The following is a 19002-nucleotide window of genomic DNA, read 5'->3' as shown; positions in this document are numbered from 1 at the left end:
ATTCAAGTCTGTTATAAATCACAGATTACGATGCCAGCAAAGCATCAGATGATATATCTGTTTAACAAATATGGAGACCAGGTTATTATAGAAGTAAAGAAGAATCGGTGTCAGCCTTGATCACCATCACTTATCTCTACCTTAAAAATATTTAATCTGGCATCCTTCAGAGAGCAAGGCCTAGAAATGACTGCTTTTTTAGGTAACATTTTCTCTGAAACACTCTCGTGTAACATCTCTTTGTATTTTAATACAAAATTGGGATTTGATATACAGACAGCAAAGCAGCAGACTATTCTATTCATTTGAGAATTTGTTTGGAATAGAAACACTCGCTCCACCCCTCTCTCCTGAGTGTAATCAGAGTAAAACCAGTGGGAGCTCTTTGATGGGCAATTTAGGGGAACTGCAGACAACATTAGCCATGTGTGTCTTCCAATTTAATTAGATGGGAATCAGAATTTTCATAATCAGCCTGAAAAGATATCTTTCCAGAACTGACAGATATAGACAGGACAAACACACCACTCGTGTCTCAATGCACTGTCTCAATGACACTAGGGCCTTTTTCTGCCTGAGACAAGTTCAGGTTACAACACAGACATGATGAGCTGTGACATCACACTGAGCAAGCCCAACCCTTCACTAGCAAACCAAGCCAACACCAACCCAAGGATCTCAGTGCACAGAGGCTACTGAGACCTGTAAAAGGAGGAAGGAGAAAATGTTTGGTGCCAAAAAGAGCTGAGTCCCTAAGTCTTACACAAGCCAACACAAGGCTATGCTGCTCTAACCTGCAGGCAGACCTGAGCCCACGTAGCAGACATCATTCAGCATCAGAAGAATCTCTGCATAAAACACAAGAGCAGAATCACTCCAGAATAGCACTAGAATAATTCATACTCTCAAACTGAGTGGTTTCATGCTAAAAACTCCTGGTGCTGAGTTTCACTACTTACTTCTGGGTACAGTTAAGAGTTTTATTTCATAAAACCTTTCAACTGAAGAAACAAAAGCGAAAAAAGGTGTGTTGTTTAAACCAAGGACTGTATCTGATTGAGTTTAGAAGGCCCACTCTAACAGATTATCATTTAATGTTTAAATCATCTTAACATCTATTATCAATTATGAAATAAATTAACTTGCAAATGAACTCTAGTCCAAAAGTTTATTCGGAAAGGCTAGTATTTCAAATTCTGTAAATATTTTACCAAAGATAAAAATTGAAAATTGTTAGGTTCCTAGACTAGTCAAAAAATGACACTACATTTCATATTATCGCTAAACTAAAATAATATATCTAAAATAAAATGTAATAGAAAACAGTACTGTGAAAACTAAATGCAAATCCTAAAATAATTAAAGAAGTATATTGGCTTTTTATATTCTCTCCCCTCAATGACAGTACTTGAGGTAGCTACATGAGGAAATAAATAGGTTTTCAATGACTCTAAATTGAACCCTGAATTATTTCATATGTTTTGATTGCTACTTTATTACATCCAATGCTATTTCAAATGCATAACTTGCATTCAAAATGCATAACTTTCTTTATTGAAGCGAATATGAGAGGACAAAGATTTTCTGTCTGTACCGGGACAGAAATATCGTTAAGTAAAGGTGGTCAAAACCTTTCCAGACAAACACAGGTGGAAGACTGCCAGACTGGAACACAACCAACTAAAGTAGGTTGTTTCCCAACAACCAATAGCAATTTATCAATTTATGCCAACCCCTGATCTCCCAGGAAGAGGGGTTGAGGTACACCAAAGAATCTAACATGTTAATTCTAGTAACAGAGCCTATACCTGAGGTTTCTGCTCTTGTTTGGCAGTACTGGACTGGGAGATGAAACCCAGGACCTTCGCACTGAACTATACATCCCCAACCCTTTTTTATTTTTTTTGAGATGGGGTCTTATGAAGTTACCCAGGCTGGGCTTTTTCAGATATATTTATCTTCTTTTTCAAATTTTAAGAAGTTTATAGAGAAAATGTTATGCAAACTGCTAAGAAGCCACAATTGATGTGAACTAAATCTCAGGTCTGGAATCTCACAGTAACTTGTAAGCCACTATTCTCTGAACTTATTCAAGAAGAGAAAACTAACAATGAGCACAAACAAGGAACTGGTTGTTCTCTTGCGGTATTTAACAAAGAGTTGTTGCTTAGAGAATCCAGAGGAAACAAGAGCGCTGCCCAGCAGTTAGGTGTTTGCAGAAAGGATTCTCTGGCAATTTTTCTGCGCATTAGCCTAAACTGTTCAAATATTCGCCACCTGACAGGGCTGTCCTTCAAGAAGATAATAGAAGTAATCATTCTTAAATGGGCAGAGGTTTTAAGTAACCATGTTCCCTGAATACCTTAGCTCAATGATTTCCATAAACAGAACTGAACACAAGGGAGAGCAACAATGCCAACTTAGGTAAAAGTCAGCTAACCCAACCAAGAGATCCCCTGCATACATTCCCAATATACAGTAATTACACAAAGTCCACCCACCTACCCTGTGGCTACTAGGAATTTCCCTCTCCTCCAGCTCTGTACTATGAGTAGACCTCACTTCTTCCAGAAACCAGCCCCCTTTCACCTCTGGGTAGCCATTTCTCACTCACGGGAATCTTTTGATCAGCAACAAGACTTCCATTGCAGGTTTATGTGGTAGTAAGGAAAATGAGGAGGGGAAGCAGAAAGGAAAAGGGGGAGATAAGCAGAGAATTCTCCACATTTCTGCATACAGATAATTCATTTCTTCATTCAGGAAAGAATTATTGCTACCAGGCACCACATATAATTACCAAAAACAAGGCAGATATATTCCTAACCTCATGGAGCACCCTTTTTATATTTGTAATCTTCCAATCTAGGGCATCCCAAATTTAAGGACTCCTCAGAAGAAAAAAATATATATATACATATACATATATATATATGTGGCTGTTTTAAGACATAGATATTCTGACATATCCTCCTTGAGGTTCTAATTCACCAAATGTGAGGTCTGACCTATGGGTATTTCTGGTATATAATTAAGGTTGGGGAGCACTATTATAACTACTATCTTTAAATAAGTCAGAAGGCAAAATGACTAAATTATATTACCAAATTACAAGAAAAAAAGCATTTTCCCTTAGCTTCAAGAGATACCTAACACAAGAAGGGAGGTCTACACTCTTAAAAGTCTCAAGAAAATATTGACAGGCTTTGTTATTGTCCTTTACAACCCAAATATCAAATCCACCTCTTTGTCCATGTATCAAGTTGTAGGCAACCAAGTCATATTGTGGGAATATAAAAATGAGGAAGACAGGGAAAACAGGCATGTAAATAATCAAACCATCATGGCACAGTAGTGTAAGAAAAATCTGAATCACAGAGGTAACTGAATCATGGAAAGCTTCAAGCAAAGATCTAAATGGTGAGTTTGAAAAGTCTTTCTACACACAAGTCAGGTCATTTCTACTCTCTCATAGCTTCTCATGCCATAAAAAATACACCCAAATGCTCTCACCTTCCAGCCCAACAGAGACCTCAGACCTGCTCACCTGTGCTGCCCTCCTGGCTCTGGGCTCCAGCTACCTGGGCTGCATCTTGGCCCCTCAATCACTTGCTCATTCCCACCCTAAAGCCTTTGCACATGCTGTTCCCTTTGCCTAGAACATTCTTGCTCTTTATCATCCTGTCAAAAGCTCAAAGAGGGCTCCCTTGAACTGCAACAACCAGTCACCAGCACACTGCCACACAGCCACTGACAATGACCATTTATTTGTCCATTTGTTTCTCCAGCAAAATATAAGCTGTGAGGACAGGGATGTCCTCTCTCCTTCACGGCTATACCCTTGAAACCCAGAGGGTAGCTGGCACAGGTGCTCAGTAAATATTTGCTCAGTGAAAGAATGAACAAATTAACTAGACAGGAAGGGAGAGGGAAAGACAATTTCCCTTTTAAAAATGAGTAGTTTTATTCAATAGAGAAAGTAATAGCAGAACTCTACTTCCTCCTTTTGACTAAGCTACTAGGAAAATCCTTATTAAGTTTTAAGTTTGAGTAAGTCAAAAATAGTTTCTGTCACAATAACCCCAAAACTCCAATACTACAATAAATGCTATTTTATATATTATCCAATTTAGAAATGGTGGAGGAAGAAGGGAAACAAAGGAATAGGAGAGAAGCGGGCAGGATAGAGGAAGTGGAGAGAAGTGGAAGTAGCAGGGAAAAAACAAACAGAGAGGAAGAGGTACAGAGTGATAACAAGAAGGAGTGACAGAGGAGAAAAGAGGTTAACTGGCTATTTCACCAGGCCCTAGGTGTCTAAGCAAGCTGCAGCTGCTGAGACAGACAGCAAGGACTGGAATGAATGCCAATGACACTGGGGTCTCTTGGTCCTCCCAGTTCTGCCACCTGTGCCAAGCCCATGACATTCTCTGAGCGCCTGGTACTGTACAGTGAAGACAGGGACAGGGGAGGGATGGGCAGGTGGTTAGAGCAGGGAGAGGCCTCACTGAGTGTTCGTATCACTGTGAAGAACCATATACAAGACTGAGTGATTCTACAGAGGCAAAATGAGCCTCAGGGTTGACACAGCAGATTAGACAAAGTCAGAGACCCTCCGATACCATTGTGAGGTTTTCGTGTTGAATCAGAAGTCTCCGTCAACTGAAATTCCTTTAAAAAAGGATGTGGACAAGAAAGTAAATAGAATTAACAGAAGGAATCCCGTGGTCCACATTCTGGAGAAATCTCAAAAATTTTAATTGTAAAATCTTAATCAATAACTTAAATCTGATTTCTTCCTCCTTGAATTCAGAAGTAACATTTTCATCAGTTAGTACACAGTACATAGACAATCTAATATCTGATTTATTTTTTAAAACTATGTGCTCATCATAACACCAGTCCAATGCCAGGATACTACTTGAAAGAAATTTTTTTTTAGTTTGTAAATCTTACTTGGAGATAGGAAAACAAAATAATTTTAGAGATTATTTTTAAAATGTTAACGACAGTTTGTCACTTTTTCCACTTTATTTCACAGATGTGTCTCTAGGAAAAAAATAAAACTTAGAAACTGGCTCTAGATAAAATATGTAGTTTATTGCCAAAACTGCAACTCACTTGTAGGTCCTAAGAATTTTCTCAAAATTTCAGACATTTAGGAAGGAAACAAATATTTTACCATATTCAAACTAATAGGATTTAGGTTTCCCCAGTTCCAAGACACAATATCCTGTAATGCTATTAACATGTTCTTAAATTCTGCACATAGGATGGGTCCATTCCCATGTTTTAATAAGCTCTTGATTTCAAACTGAAAATACTGGAGCCAGGACCTCAGTGATAGTAGTCAAGGGCAAGGCCTTGAGATAACAGTATAATGGTCACTTCTTATCCACAGGACATATGTTCCATGACCCCAGAAGATGCTGAAACCACAGATAGCAGTGAATGCTGCATATACTGTATTTTTTCCTATACATATCTATGACAGAAATTAGACACAATAAGAGATTAACAACAAAAACTGAATAGAACAATCATATCAATCAATATACTGTAATAAGTTGTGTGAATATAGTCTCCTTCAAAACACTTTATCATATTGTACTCTTCCTTAATATGATGAAGTAATATATGGGGCCTGTGTAACAAGATGAAATGAGGTGAGTGACATAGACATTGTGACATAGCATTATGTTACCTGAACAAAAGCACTGCAACACAGCCACAGCAGATCTGATAACCAAGATGGCTAAGAAGTGACTAGCAGGCAGGTAGCATATACAGTGTGGATACACCAGACAAAGAGACAATTTACATCTCTAATGGGATGGAGACAGGCAGTGTAAAATTTCATGACATTACTCAGAATGGTACGCAATTTAAAGCTTATGAATTACTTCTAGGATTTTCCATTTAATCTTTTCAAACCATGCATAACTGAAACTACAGAAAGTAAAATCATGGATAAGGTGGAGGTTATCATAGTATGATGAAGACCCTGACCTTGGAGTCCATCTGCATCATTTCTTATGTGCTGTGAACACAAGATCAGTCACCACTGGGGATCTGAATCTCCTTCAGTGAGGTTTCCTATCTTGTTCATTCCTTCATTCATTAAAACAGCGGAGACAGGCACTATGCTGGGCACTGGGTATACAAACCTGAGTAAGAGTCATCTTTACTCAAGGAGCTCATTCTAGGAGGGGAGAGATTATAAAGCAAGTTAATTGTGACGAGCTCATTGTAGTAGATTATAGTATGCACAATTAATTGTAAGACAAGATGAGAAGAGGCTATAATCAAGCCCTGTTCTGCGTCAGCTGTAAGGAAATGACAAAGTGAACAGTTGGAGGTAGTGGAGGGGGTAGAAAAACAAACCAGAGAAAAAGCATCAGGAAATTTTTATCTGAGAAGGTTTTTCTTTTATATTAAGTAAGAAATTTCTCAAAGCAGGACCACTAAATGACTCACACCTCCACTCAAAAGAATCGTTAAGTCTGACTCATCCTGCAGTGCGTATATTACATGGAAAGGCTTATCTTTCTGCTTATTAATTTGAAACTGTGAACCACAAATGTTACTTCCTATTAAATAATTCTATGAAGTACTGCAGCAACTCTTTGTTTCTTTGAGGGAGAGGTTACATTTTCCTGGCCCTGCTATCTACTTTTATCTATCATTACTCTGCTCTCTAACTACATCTCCCAACTACATCCCAAAACTACACCTCTAGGTCCTCATCAACAAAAACCCTGACTTCCATAATGAAAACTCAAAGGCCCTACAAGCATTTGCCATGATGGGGGAGGAAGGGAGAGCTGGAGAAAACAGGCACAGGGGAAACAAGGCCAAGGCAGATGAGCAATGAGAAAGAAATCTAAGGAAAAATACAGGGTTAGAGTGCACTACTGTGAGAACATAGTAATTTGTATGGACACTGTTTAAGATTATTAGCATGGCAAATATATTTTGAGCATTAAAAATCATAAGAACAACTGAACACATGGCAACCTCCACAGAAGCTGCAGTTAGCTCCTCCTTGACTTAAAATTTCAGAAAGTATATACAGAGAAGGTTTTACTGAACAAATTCACTTTCCAAAATGGGGAACAGGATACAATTTCACTAACTATATCAAACAAAAAAGTTCTGGAAACCGAATTTATATAGATTAAAATTGTGCAATCCTAGCTGGGGATGGTTGCACATTCCCATAATCCCAATACTTGGGAGGTGAGGCGGGAAGATCACCATGAGTTCATGGCCAGCCTTGGCTACATAGTGAGTTCAAGGCCAGCCTGAACTACATAGAGAGACTGTCTCAAAGAAAAAAACAAAAAGTGCAACCCAAACACCTTTGTAAATGTAAAGTATAAGATCAGATGTTGTTAAATGAATGAGGCATTAGCTAATTTATTAGCACAAACCTGGAAATTGAGCCCAATATAGCACTGACAAGATAGACCCAGTAAGGCAGGCTCAGCCTGGCTCCTCAGGGTCCCCAGTGCCACCCCAAGCACAGGCCTTGCTCATTCAAGGTTTTCCCCAACCCAACACATGGACATTTCAGCTGCCAGAAAGAAGGGAAGAGCAGGAGAAAAGTTTGAGAGTAACATAGCGATTCAAGTGAAACCAAGACAAGAAAAGATAAATCCTATGACTTGAGTATTTAAATGAAGTTCTTCCTAACAATTAAGTACCAGTGTAATAAAAATCATCTGGAGCTAGATTCTTATCTTGATATTAAGAAATAGGAAAAAAGAAAGAAAGAAATACAAGCCCCTGAGGAGTTCAGAACACTAAGTTTTTCTTAAACTGTTCATGTTAATTGTAGGTTGACCTACTTGGGTCTTATTCCTTACACATTCAATGCCAAAATCAATGCCCTAAAAAATGTGTAAATACCTAAGCACAGTAAATAGATTCTCCAATGGCTGTGTTTTTAAACCACGGGTTACAATCCATTAGTGGGTAGCAAAATTAATTTAGTGAGTAATGACATTATTTTTAAATAAAACATCAGTATGCTTCATTGTAAGAATTGTCTCATCAACCTTTGGTTTCAATTAGCCATGTTAATGGGGTGTGTGTGTGTATGTGTATACTAAGCTGTGATATAAAAAGTATTTCAGTGGATTATGAAGACAAATCTCAAAAAAACTCTATTCTGTGATGCTGGCTTAACGTACCTCATGACATTCCTTGTTTTCTTATCCCCTATCACTGCTGACACTTAAACCTATGCTAAGACATCTCTGGGAATCACTAAGGCAAACATGCCAAGAGCTGCTGTTGCACCTGGCTGGTACACAAAGGCATTTAGAGTGTTAGCTCCATTAGACAGAATCAAAGCTCAGATGTTTCCTGGAAGAGAAATTGTGACTAGTGTGTCTCAAACACTACAATACTGCAATACAATACTATCTGGAAAATTCTACCCTTCCACCCTATGTGCTATTTCAATCTTCTGCGGACTATTATGGCTTAGATATAGTATATTACTACCAGGCTACCACTGCCAAGTTTTATCCTTAAATGATTAAAGCTCAAAACTTTAGGATCAATAAAGCTGGAAACTTTAGGATCTAGGTTCGAGTCTTTCTCATCCCGATTTAACCTTGGATGATGTATTTGACTTTTGGTGGCTCAGAGTCCCCATCTGAAACAGGAGAATGAGGCTAGGGCAGGGTTCTTCCTAGGGAGTTTCCTCTGGAGATACTTCAGTGGTCCTGCAAAAGTGGGTCTATTTTTTAAAATTAACATATGTTCATTTTTAAACTAAGAGAAAAGAGTAAACACAAAAGCATTCAGTAACAGATTTTACCCAGTATGATCACTAGACAACCAAATAATTTCATTTGGCATAAACCAGGAACAACTACTGTAAATGTCTTTCTGATTAGAAAGTTAGTAGCTCCGGCTGGAGATGTGTCTAATTATAAGCCTGCTCCATCTAAATAGCTGTTTCAAACCCAAGAGCACTGGGCTACTTCAGGGAAATAGTGTGAGGCACAGGCAGACAGACACAGGACATGGTCTCGCATCCAGGCACAGCAACTACATTTCAAGTCACACTGCTATAATGGAAAATGTCAAGGCTTTGAATATCCTTTTTCCATTTTTTTCCACAACAAATACATGTAGCAAAAATTTTCAAAGATTCAACTTTGATTAAAAATTTCCTGGTACTTCTCTTGAGAAGTGAGTTACTTCTTACTGAAAATTATCCTAAGATTGCAAGGACAGCTGTTTAAAAATGTATTGATATTTGTTAGCAACTATTTATTCATATAAATAAGGATTTTTCACCTATTGAGAAAACACAAACAATTCTAGGGGTAAAATTAAGACTGTCATTCATAATACTAATTTCAAATACACACACACACACACACACATACACACACACACACACATGTATATATTCAACTAAGCCCATTTTAGTTCTATATAAATCCTGTGTTGTGTTTTGCAGTGTTGGGGATCAAACTCAGGCCTTGCATATGCTAGGCAAGCAGTCTACCAATGAGATACACCCCTGGCCCTTTTTATTTTTTATTTTGAGCTAGTCTCACTAGGCTGTCCATGCTGGCCTCAAACTTACGATCCTCCTGCCTCCGCCTCACTGCAATTACAGGCATGCACCACTGTAACCAACATATTCAGTAACTGTTTTTAAAAAAATCAATGGATCAAAACACTAGGATTATTACTGTTGTTTTTACATCTACTGTCTTCATAATTTATCTTCAAGCATTCCAGCTTCTAAATAACTCTATTTCAAATTCCCAAAACTGTGGGAGATAACCAATTGAGGCTTATCAATTAAATATTCAGTTATTCATTCTCCAAACACTTATTGAGCACTTAGCATATGTCAGACACTTCTCTAGATGTTGCAGCTGTTGTGGAGAATAAGACAAAATTCTTTCTCTAAGAAAAAGTCAATAAATAATTTAAAGTACCAAAAGAGTACATCCCCTTACATTACTATCAAATGAAGCAAATGACATAGGCTTTTTCACAAAAAAGCATAAGTCCATGCCAAGAATACTAGGATGCAGAAATGTGTGAATAAATTACTATACGCACACACAGTGCATCAGTACTAAATGTACTAACTACAGCATGGGTATGTGTAGCTATCTGTATAAATTTGAGAGCTTATTGAGCACATGCAATGCTTATTATCCAGATGCCAACAGGAGAAACATGAAAGAAAAAAGACAGAAATGACTGAAAGATGGTACTGCACTACCCATGTGCAGAACACTACAGAACTCCCAGTCTCAAAGAGTCTGACACTGAAAATCTTGTATGATTTTAGGGACCCTGACCTGTTTTAAAGCCACCAAAAAACACAAATCTACAAGGATAAAAGACCAACCCATTTACAGGCAATATCACAAAAGAGTTCTTGCCTATCACTCTATAAAAGGAAGGAACTGAACACAGGAAACTGCCTTGCCCCAGCCATGTGCCACCCCTCCCTTCCTCTCCATGGATTCGGTGAGCAGAAGCATAATGCTATCTGTTAGATTCACCAAGAAGCCACAGGGTGACCGAACACTAGTGGTTAACATCTGTTATATTACTGTTCTAACAATAAATCTGTTATATTACTGTTTTAATAAATGCTTTTATTATTTTGAACCGACTTTTCCCCTGATACTTTTACCTATTTTTAAATGATGTTTGTTTAATCTATACTTTCTTAATGAGAATATGCAGCAGTTCTGAAACCACAATTTACAGGTGACTTTGAGTCAAAGAATAAGAAAACTAACATGCTTAGTCCGAACTTGAACCACTTTTAAGCAATACTGTTCTAATATACTTTATATATATTCACCAGACAGCTCAATGCTCAATAATCAATAGGTCCATTATCAGCAATTCCAAATAACAACCTTCTTTATACACAGAAAAACTTACTAATAAGCAGTTTGGTGAGTAACAGAACTTAAGATCTATGGACTCCATAATTGTTTACAGAAACTTGGATGGATGGATGTGATTTCTATTGGTTTGCTACATTGATAAAAACAACATATGAAGAAATTACTTCTTTCTTTAAAGAGAAGAGACTGACAGCTGTTTCCAACTTTTAAATAATCTAAATATAGGGAACAATTTAAAAACACAAAGTGTTCAAAAGTTAACAAGACTATAAATAAAACAGTGAGAGTAAGGGTAATAAATCTCATAATAAGCAAAGAACTGATCAGTATATCAATACTGTATCTTTTTCATCAATTAAAATTCTAAAATTGTGGTGTTTCATACCCAATATACAAAGGTGTATAAAACTAGAAATTCCACATAACACTAAGTTTATTACAAACTGACTTACATATTACAAGGAGGCTGTCTCCAAGGATGAAAATAACCACTCATCCATATCCTACATAGGGAAAAAGTCCCAAAGGGATGAAGTTTCCCTCTCATAGGGAAGAAGTTTCATGACCCCATGGAAAACTACAAGCCCCTAGCCCACGCAGCGACCCTTTAAAAGCTAGTGCCATTCACTTGTTAAAAGTTCACTCTGATCTTCTCTATCAGGGCTGTGTCCCCTTCAGCTTTTCTTCCCCTCAGGCTGAAACTCCTTCCCATTTTATCTTCTTTCACCATTAAAGCTTTTCCCTTTAAATCATGCTTTTGTCTCAGTTTTAATTTCTATTATCAATGAAGCAAGTCGCCATGTGTGCTATATCAGTTATGCCACTTTTAAGGGTTTAAAAAAAACTGTAAGGAAATACAGTCCCCTCTCTTCTCATTAAATTACCCCTTTCCAAACTTGATATTTAAGATATAAATTCTTATCGCTTCTCGGCCTTTTGGCTAAGATCAAGTAAAGATATAAATTCTTCTGGTCCCAAGTCGTCCCCTCTGCTCCCCAACACAGAATCCTCCTCTTCCCCTCCATTCTCCCTGGTTTGGGATTTCCTTATCAAAATGACCTACAGTGACTGGTCATCTTTTCTCCCCTAGTACCCAGAGATTGATCTCCCCCAGTACCCAGGTCCTTTGTGCTGAGCTACACCCCAGCCCTTTTTTTATTTTGAGACATGGTCTCACTAAGTTGCTAAGTTGCTCAGGATGGGCTTGAACTTGCAATCCTCCTCCCTCAGCCTCCCAGAGTGCTGAGATTACAGGTTTATTCCACAACACTGGGTTCAGGATTGGCCAACCTAATCCTTCCCTCTCTCCAGGTTTGACCCCTGGTCCCAACATCTAGAACAGAAGATGAGGAGTCATTCACCTTAGTTCCATCCACTCCTAGAACAATGGCTGCCATGTAGAAAGAAACAGCTCAAAAACAATTTGTTGAATGAATTTGTATCTTTCCAAATTTGGCACCTATTGCACACTTTCCACAATTACTTATTGCTCATCTGTTCTCCCATGTTAAGCTAGGCAGTCTTTTTGTTCCTTCCCTTTTTTTCCTTTCATATTCCTTTAAGCCTATCACAGTGCTATGCAGGGCTCATAGAAGGTAAACAATACTGTAAATATTTGCTTGACTAATGAATACCTGACTACACATCTCACAAATGAGAAATCCATTTGGTTCAGTCAGTTTCTTCCTTCAATGCAAATAACATCCCAGGAAAGAAGGTGGAGTTCACACACCTTCCAGTGAATTACACTAAGCAATAATCAGATTAAGAACCACTTGAGTATTACTGAGCCAAGGAAGGGCTTCACTGTAAAAAGAGATGGGTGGTAAGATAAGCGGACAAAAGAAGTGAGGCCGACATCAAGTCTTCAGATCTTCAAGGTGCAGTCTGAAGGCCTAAATACAAAACAGGTACATAATAGGAGGTCAGCGCATGGCTCACAAAACTTGACAAGGCCACACAGCTTCCCCACCCAGAGCCACCAGGCATTCCTAAGTGCTCCCAACACCACACCAATGTCACCTTTGTACACACGACCTCCCTCAGTCCTCACCACAACTCTCTCAGCCAAAATGTCATTATCTTCACTTTAAAGAAAAATCAGAAGTCTGAAAAAATAAAGTAACTTGCTCATGACATACAACTAAAAGTGGACTGAAAGCCAAGCCTGCACCTAGGCCAGAGTCCTTGTTCTCCACCGCTACTACAGATGGAAAACGGCATTTTGCAGTTAGGAACTAGACTGCAGTAGAACAAAACTTTTCAGGCCTTACATGGAGTCTGCAAAATTAGAAGCAGATACAGGCATGGTTAGGAAGTCTATGAACCTCTGCCTTAACATTCTCATTTTAGACACGACATGTGGTTTAGGCTAGTCCCAGTGAATAATGCAGAGCTCTCATTAGCAATCTGAGGACTTGCTTAACAAATGGGTTAAGGAAAACACAATGTAGAAACCGTCTCTATTTAAACCTCCACACACCTGAAAAAATTCTTAACTCTAACTCTAAAGTTCATTTTCTTAAGTTAAACAATCTCACATTTATTTTAACTTCTGCTCATACATATTATTTTTCCATTTCTTCAGTCATTGTGGCCTGAATCAAAATGGATCCAAATTCTCCTTGATCTGACTGTTAAATGGTATCATAACACAGGGTAAGAATTTGGCCTTTAAGCATGTGATAAGTACCTAATTCATCCATACTTGTTATTTTCTAAAGCCATCTTCTTCAAACTCATATGAAACTACTTTAGATTTTATCATGTATCCTAACTCTACAAATCGCACAAGTGTTGTCCTGGAAGGGAAACATCTTTCTGCCAAAGATGATCTCTTCTTTAAAATTTCAGTCCTCGAACTTGAGGATCACAATGTCACAGCTTAGGAAGTGAAGAGATGCTTCACGAGTAGGGACCTCCCTGTCATCCACTTAGGTATCACCGCATCACCCCAGCAATCCTGGCTTTAAGATCACTCATGGAGAAGGCTTTCCTTCTCTGTAGATTCCCAACTGAACATGAGGATCTGTACTACTTCCTTTTGATCCTTATCACAACTCCGTGAGAGAAGTATAAAACAACTCTCTCCACTTAGAGATAAAAAAACAAAAACACAGAAGCTTCTGCAGCATTCTGTCATCATCTGACAGAGAAACCACAAGCAAAGCCCTGACTCCGTAGGCACATCATGTACACCACAAGACATCACACTCAAAAGTGAGATGTGGTGATAGGTATATGACAATATAAAAGTACTTAATACCACTGAACTTAATTTTCTCAGTTAAACAATCACATACTTAAAAATAGTTCAGACAGTAAATTTTACATTGTATGTATTTTACCACAATAAAAATTATAAAGATACAAGCTCATTTTAAAAAAGCAAGGTAAGTGACATTACTTTATACCCCAGGTACTACCTTTGATCTATGACTCTTTGCTTTGGCTCAGTCTTTACCACAAATGTTCCTCTGGTAATGAAGAATAAACCGTTTTACACTTTATGTCTATCGATCATTTTCAGGAGTTGTTTATGAATTACCTACTTTCTTTCTTTCTTTCTCTCACTCACATTTTATCACATCATCATTCATTCATATAGTAGATACTTATAGAGCCATCTACTAGGGGCCTGGCAGAGTTCCAATGTTGATGCTCAGTGTTCCAGCACTGACATAGTTCCAGGGCAGCTGGTAAACAGCTACTACCTCCAATACCCTCTTTCACATGGACCACCAGTCCCTTCTTTGCCCCAACGCCACATCATAGACTTGCCAATGATTCAGCACAGCAAGAAACCTCCCAGAATCTGCCCCACCTGGGCCTAAATGCCTGGGCCTACCCTCTTGTTAAATATTTTATCACCTTCTAGACACAGCAATGAAAAAATCAGATAAGGTCCCTACCCTCTAGTCTGGGAAAGAGATGCAAAAACAGAATAATTTCAAATTGCAGAGTGTGGTAAATAAAATAAAACAGCAGTAGGCTGGTGGGTAACTAAGGGAGACAGCAGGGTAAAATGTGAAAGTCTGAGACAGCAATGTTAGCAGGAAGCAGACATGCAAAGGATTGAAAAACAACATTCTGGAGCTGAGAATGTAGCTCAATGGTGCTCACGCCTGCCTCAAAAGCACCAGGTCCTGAGTTCGATCCCCGGTAACAAAAAATAAATAAAAGAATATTCCATGTGGAGAGACCAGAAATGTCAAGGCCTCCTGGTGGGAACAAATGAGAGATTTCCATGGTCAGAGGGCCAGCATGCTGGGACCATCTTAAGAAAGGAGTTCATGGAGGTAGACAGAGTCAGGTCAGAAAAAATCTTAATGGCATGGAGAGGAGGATGTATTTTTATGCCACGAATAGTGCACAGTCAGATTTGAAGCAGGTGCTTTAATTTATATATTTGTGTGTATATTATTGTTGTTTTGTTTTTGGAGATGAGTTCTCAAACTCAGGGGCTCAAGTGATCCTCTCATCTCAGTCTCCCAGGAAGCTGGGACTACAGGCGTATATTGCCACACCCAGCTCTAATTTGTATTTTTTAAAGAGTACTCTGACAATTATGTGGCAACTAAATTAAAGGGGAGCAAGAATGTAAAAGGGAAAACAGAAAACAATGTATAAAGCCATGGTGGTAATGCGTGCCGCAGGTTAGCCACGACTGGTCCAGGTGACACCTGCTGATGGAAAGATGTATTCCATTTCAAAGATGTGTGTTGCACAGGGACAGCTGACCAAACCTACCAATATGTGTAATGTGAATGAGGAAACAAAGAGAACCAAAATGACCGCTATGCTTTTGATTTAGCAGGTCAATAATGGCAGCTAATTTGAACTAGAAGCTCTGGAGGGGGTTGGGGCGTAACTAGGGGAACAAACAGATTCAGAGAGAAAAGGAACAAAACTGATAAATTTGAGATGTCATTTTAGATATACAGTGTGGAGCTATCAAACAGGTAATTGGATATTTGATCTTCAGAATAATTTCGTGAGGTAGACAAGGAAACCCTGGAATTGACCAAATTTAACCAGTTAGAAAAGTAAGACTTAGAGATTAAGGCTGTCTTAAGTCTAAAATATTTTTATGAGTCAATTCTTTTTGGAGAGGGTGAATTCTCATATTAAAAGAAAGGATCACCTTCACCTAGTTTGTCCCACAGGTTACGTGGCTGCTCCAAAGGTAAAGGCCCTTGTGTCCAGAGAATGTTCCCTCAGAAGACTGAGACTTCTCCCACTAGCAACACTGAGCACAGATGAAATTTAACTGAGATGTATGTGTCAGGCATATTACCGTCTTCTTACAAGACTTTGTCAACAATTAAGGGCACACAGATGATATGAAGAAAGGCATAAAATTCTAAAAAGGACTGCAATTCCTAGTGTCATTTTTATTAAGTTATATTATTTTTATTAAGCTATATTTATCAAATAGCTTTCTGGGGAATGCAGTTCCAAAATTAGAAAAGAAAATCAATTGGGAAATGACAAATACAAGAAAAATCACTTTACAATCAGGATTGTAACTAGCATGTAAGACAGGCTCATGCTGTGCTCAGCACTTCTTCCACCATGCCAGCATTGCTTTTTCTCCCTTTGGTTTCTTTAAAGTGGTAGAAAGTTCTGCCTTAAGACAATGTATTTTATCACAAGCTCAATGCATCTATACAACTGTAACTATTTCATTGCAAAATCCTACAGGTGCTCTGCTGAAATGAAGAACCACACTAAGAAAACATCAAGGATAAGTGAGAAAAAAAGGAAAGGAGCAAAGGAGAGATATAGGAGAAAGAAAGAATAAGAGTAGCAGATGGATAACCTCTTCTTAATGGCAATCCTTTATGACAAAGGATGCATGAATAATATGCTCACAAAGCATCACAAATCCTTGCAAGAAAGACACGCTTGTTCATATGGCTTGAGTCCAGACACTAGTGCAGGCACTCCTTATTTTAATCACAGTGCCAGTCATCAGTGTAGTCAAATGAGTAGCAGTTATCAACATAAAAGTGAGAAATGAGCACTGCCTACTGGATTCAGCTTACCAGCACTGCCCTGAATCGCCTGCCAATAGCCATATTTCCATGTGTGTTCTTTCGAGCAATCGTCTGTCTGGTGCTACAAATAATCCTAGTATCCTGAGAATGGGATATTTAGAGATCATTACATCCAACCTTTCTCGTTTTACAGATAAACTAAATAAACCTGAGAGAAAGTGGCTTATCTGTCATCACAGAGCCCTTTCATGATGAAAAGCTCATGTCTGATTCTTGGCCACCCTTCCTTGTACTGTAGAAAGAAAAGGGCTCCCTAGGCAACCTTAAGGCTTTACTGCAGCCACATGGAGGGGAGATGGAGGCAGAGCTGGGCACCTCAGTCCTGGAAGCAAGGCTCCGGCGCACACCCACTGTCAGCTCACCACTCTTCCCGGTCTGTGCCCTCCACAGTTCACAGCCTTCCCAACAGCACCCTCAAGCTGTTCCCCTGAGTGTCAGGTGTGATGTTCAGAGTATGATGTCTATGAACTGGGTTTTCCATCAAGGGCTCCAGAATGAGCCCTCGAAAGGTCATGAAGTGTGCTTCCGGGCTTCAGAGAGGCACTGGCCTTCCCCAAGGACGAGGGGAAATGATATCTCTCTCCCTGCACTCAAACAGCACACTGCTAACTAGATGTCACATATCTCTCTGAAAAGCTATTCTAGGTCACAAGTACATTTTAATGCTGATGGACTCTGCCTTCCAAGTCTTTCCGCAGTCAGCATGTGTAGAAAATTCTGGAAACTCTAATGTGTTCATATGAAATTCTTAGTGACATTTTAGTATTTGCAGAGAACAAAAACTATACTCAAGACTCATTTTTAAAGGTATTGTCTACTTATGTGGGAAACTGTAATATATGCATCATTTGTATTCAGTTTTTAACCGCAAACATTTGTATAGAATAGATGAATGGATTGACAAAAAATAACAGTATTCTAGTATTCTATACCAATCTCAGATTTCTTCTTCTCCCAAAAATGGACCACCTTAGCAGATTATAAAAGTTTTCTGTAAAATTACTTTTTCTTTGAAAAAAATTACTTTCTTGTATTTTGCTGTGTATACTTTGCCCGTGTCTGTTTTCCCTCTTACCCACCCTTACCCTTCACATACATATACACACTATTTTTTTCCTGGAAAATGTTCTTGCCAGGTAGTCTTTTTATTAAAACATACAACTGTGGAATCTAAGCTACACATTGTGGTTGCAACATTCTGTCACAAGTTACTATAAAATAAAATCTAGCAAGTAAACACCCCATCAATGCTAGTCCACACTTTCAATTGCAGACCAATTCCCAAGCTGCTAACAATCTCTCCCCTCTTAGAATCCCACTGGTAAAGTGGCCTGGATTTTATTGAAAGTGTGAGCATTTCACTGTCCTTATTATAAAAAATAATCATGAAGAAAGTACTTACGGCATAAGCACCTATCAAAAACGCTGCATTTGCTCTTTTCCGTTGGTCAAAACAGGTATAGTGCACAATTTTCTTTCTTGATAAACTGTATGACTATAAAGAGGGAATAAAAGAGTATGACCATAAGGACAACATTAAAATATACAGAAAATAATCATTATTTCTTGACTTTCAAAGATGTGTTAGAGTCTGGAAAGTTTAACAACTTTCAACTTTAATTTCTATGGCATTTGAACATGGGCATTTGGGGGCCAGGGTGATGAGCTCCCTTTCTTGGAGGCCAGCATGATGTAAAACTGACAATCTGATAAACATACTTATCTCCAGGAAAGAAACTGATATGGTGGGAAATAGCAAAGTTAGTACCATTTCTGATTTATTCTTGATCTTTTATATACAGTCTAGTCAGTCTTTTTCATTCTGTACACACCACTCTCACTTGAAGAAAAATTATCTGTACTTTTCATATTTTACAATCTGTTTTTTAATGTACTAACCAGTCTGTTGCTTTCTCTCTAAAAATTTTAATTTTTAGACACCAATATTAATATCTTCTCTTTAGAATGTGTTGTAATAATTCCATTTTATTTAACTGAAAATAAGTGTTTAATAGGAAAAGATAAGCCATCAAAAGAATATC

General features: G+C 38.3%; 1 protein-coding gene across 6 annotated transcripts in view; it reads right to left on the bottom strand.

The window, feature by feature from the left end:
- Positions 1-19002, bottom strand: part of Cdc14a (cell division cycle 14A) — a 207385-nt gene that overhangs the window by 122334 nt on the left and 66049 nt on the right. For all 6 annotated transcript variants that reach the window (XM_087213192.1, XM_087213194.1, XM_087213193.1 and 3 more), the window contains one exon: positions 18363-18455. In XM_087213192.1, coding sequence (XP_087069318.1) covers positions 18363-18455 — 93 coding nt within the window. The remainder of the gene's footprint in view (positions 1-18362; positions 18456-19002) is intronic.

The sequence above is a fragment of the Heterocephalus glaber genome, unplaced genomic scaffold, assembly GCF_053883595.1.
Source record: "Heterocephalus glaber isolate CG9 unplaced genomic scaffold, H.glaber_assembly_v1.0 deba00001442, whole genome shotgun sequence".
Classification (NCBI taxonomy): domain Eukaryota; kingdom Metazoa; phylum Chordata; class Mammalia; order Rodentia; family Bathyergidae; genus Heterocephalus; species Heterocephalus glaber.
The sequence above is the reverse complement of the archived record's forward strand: the minus strand, read 5'-3'. Positions and strand labels throughout refer to the sequence as shown.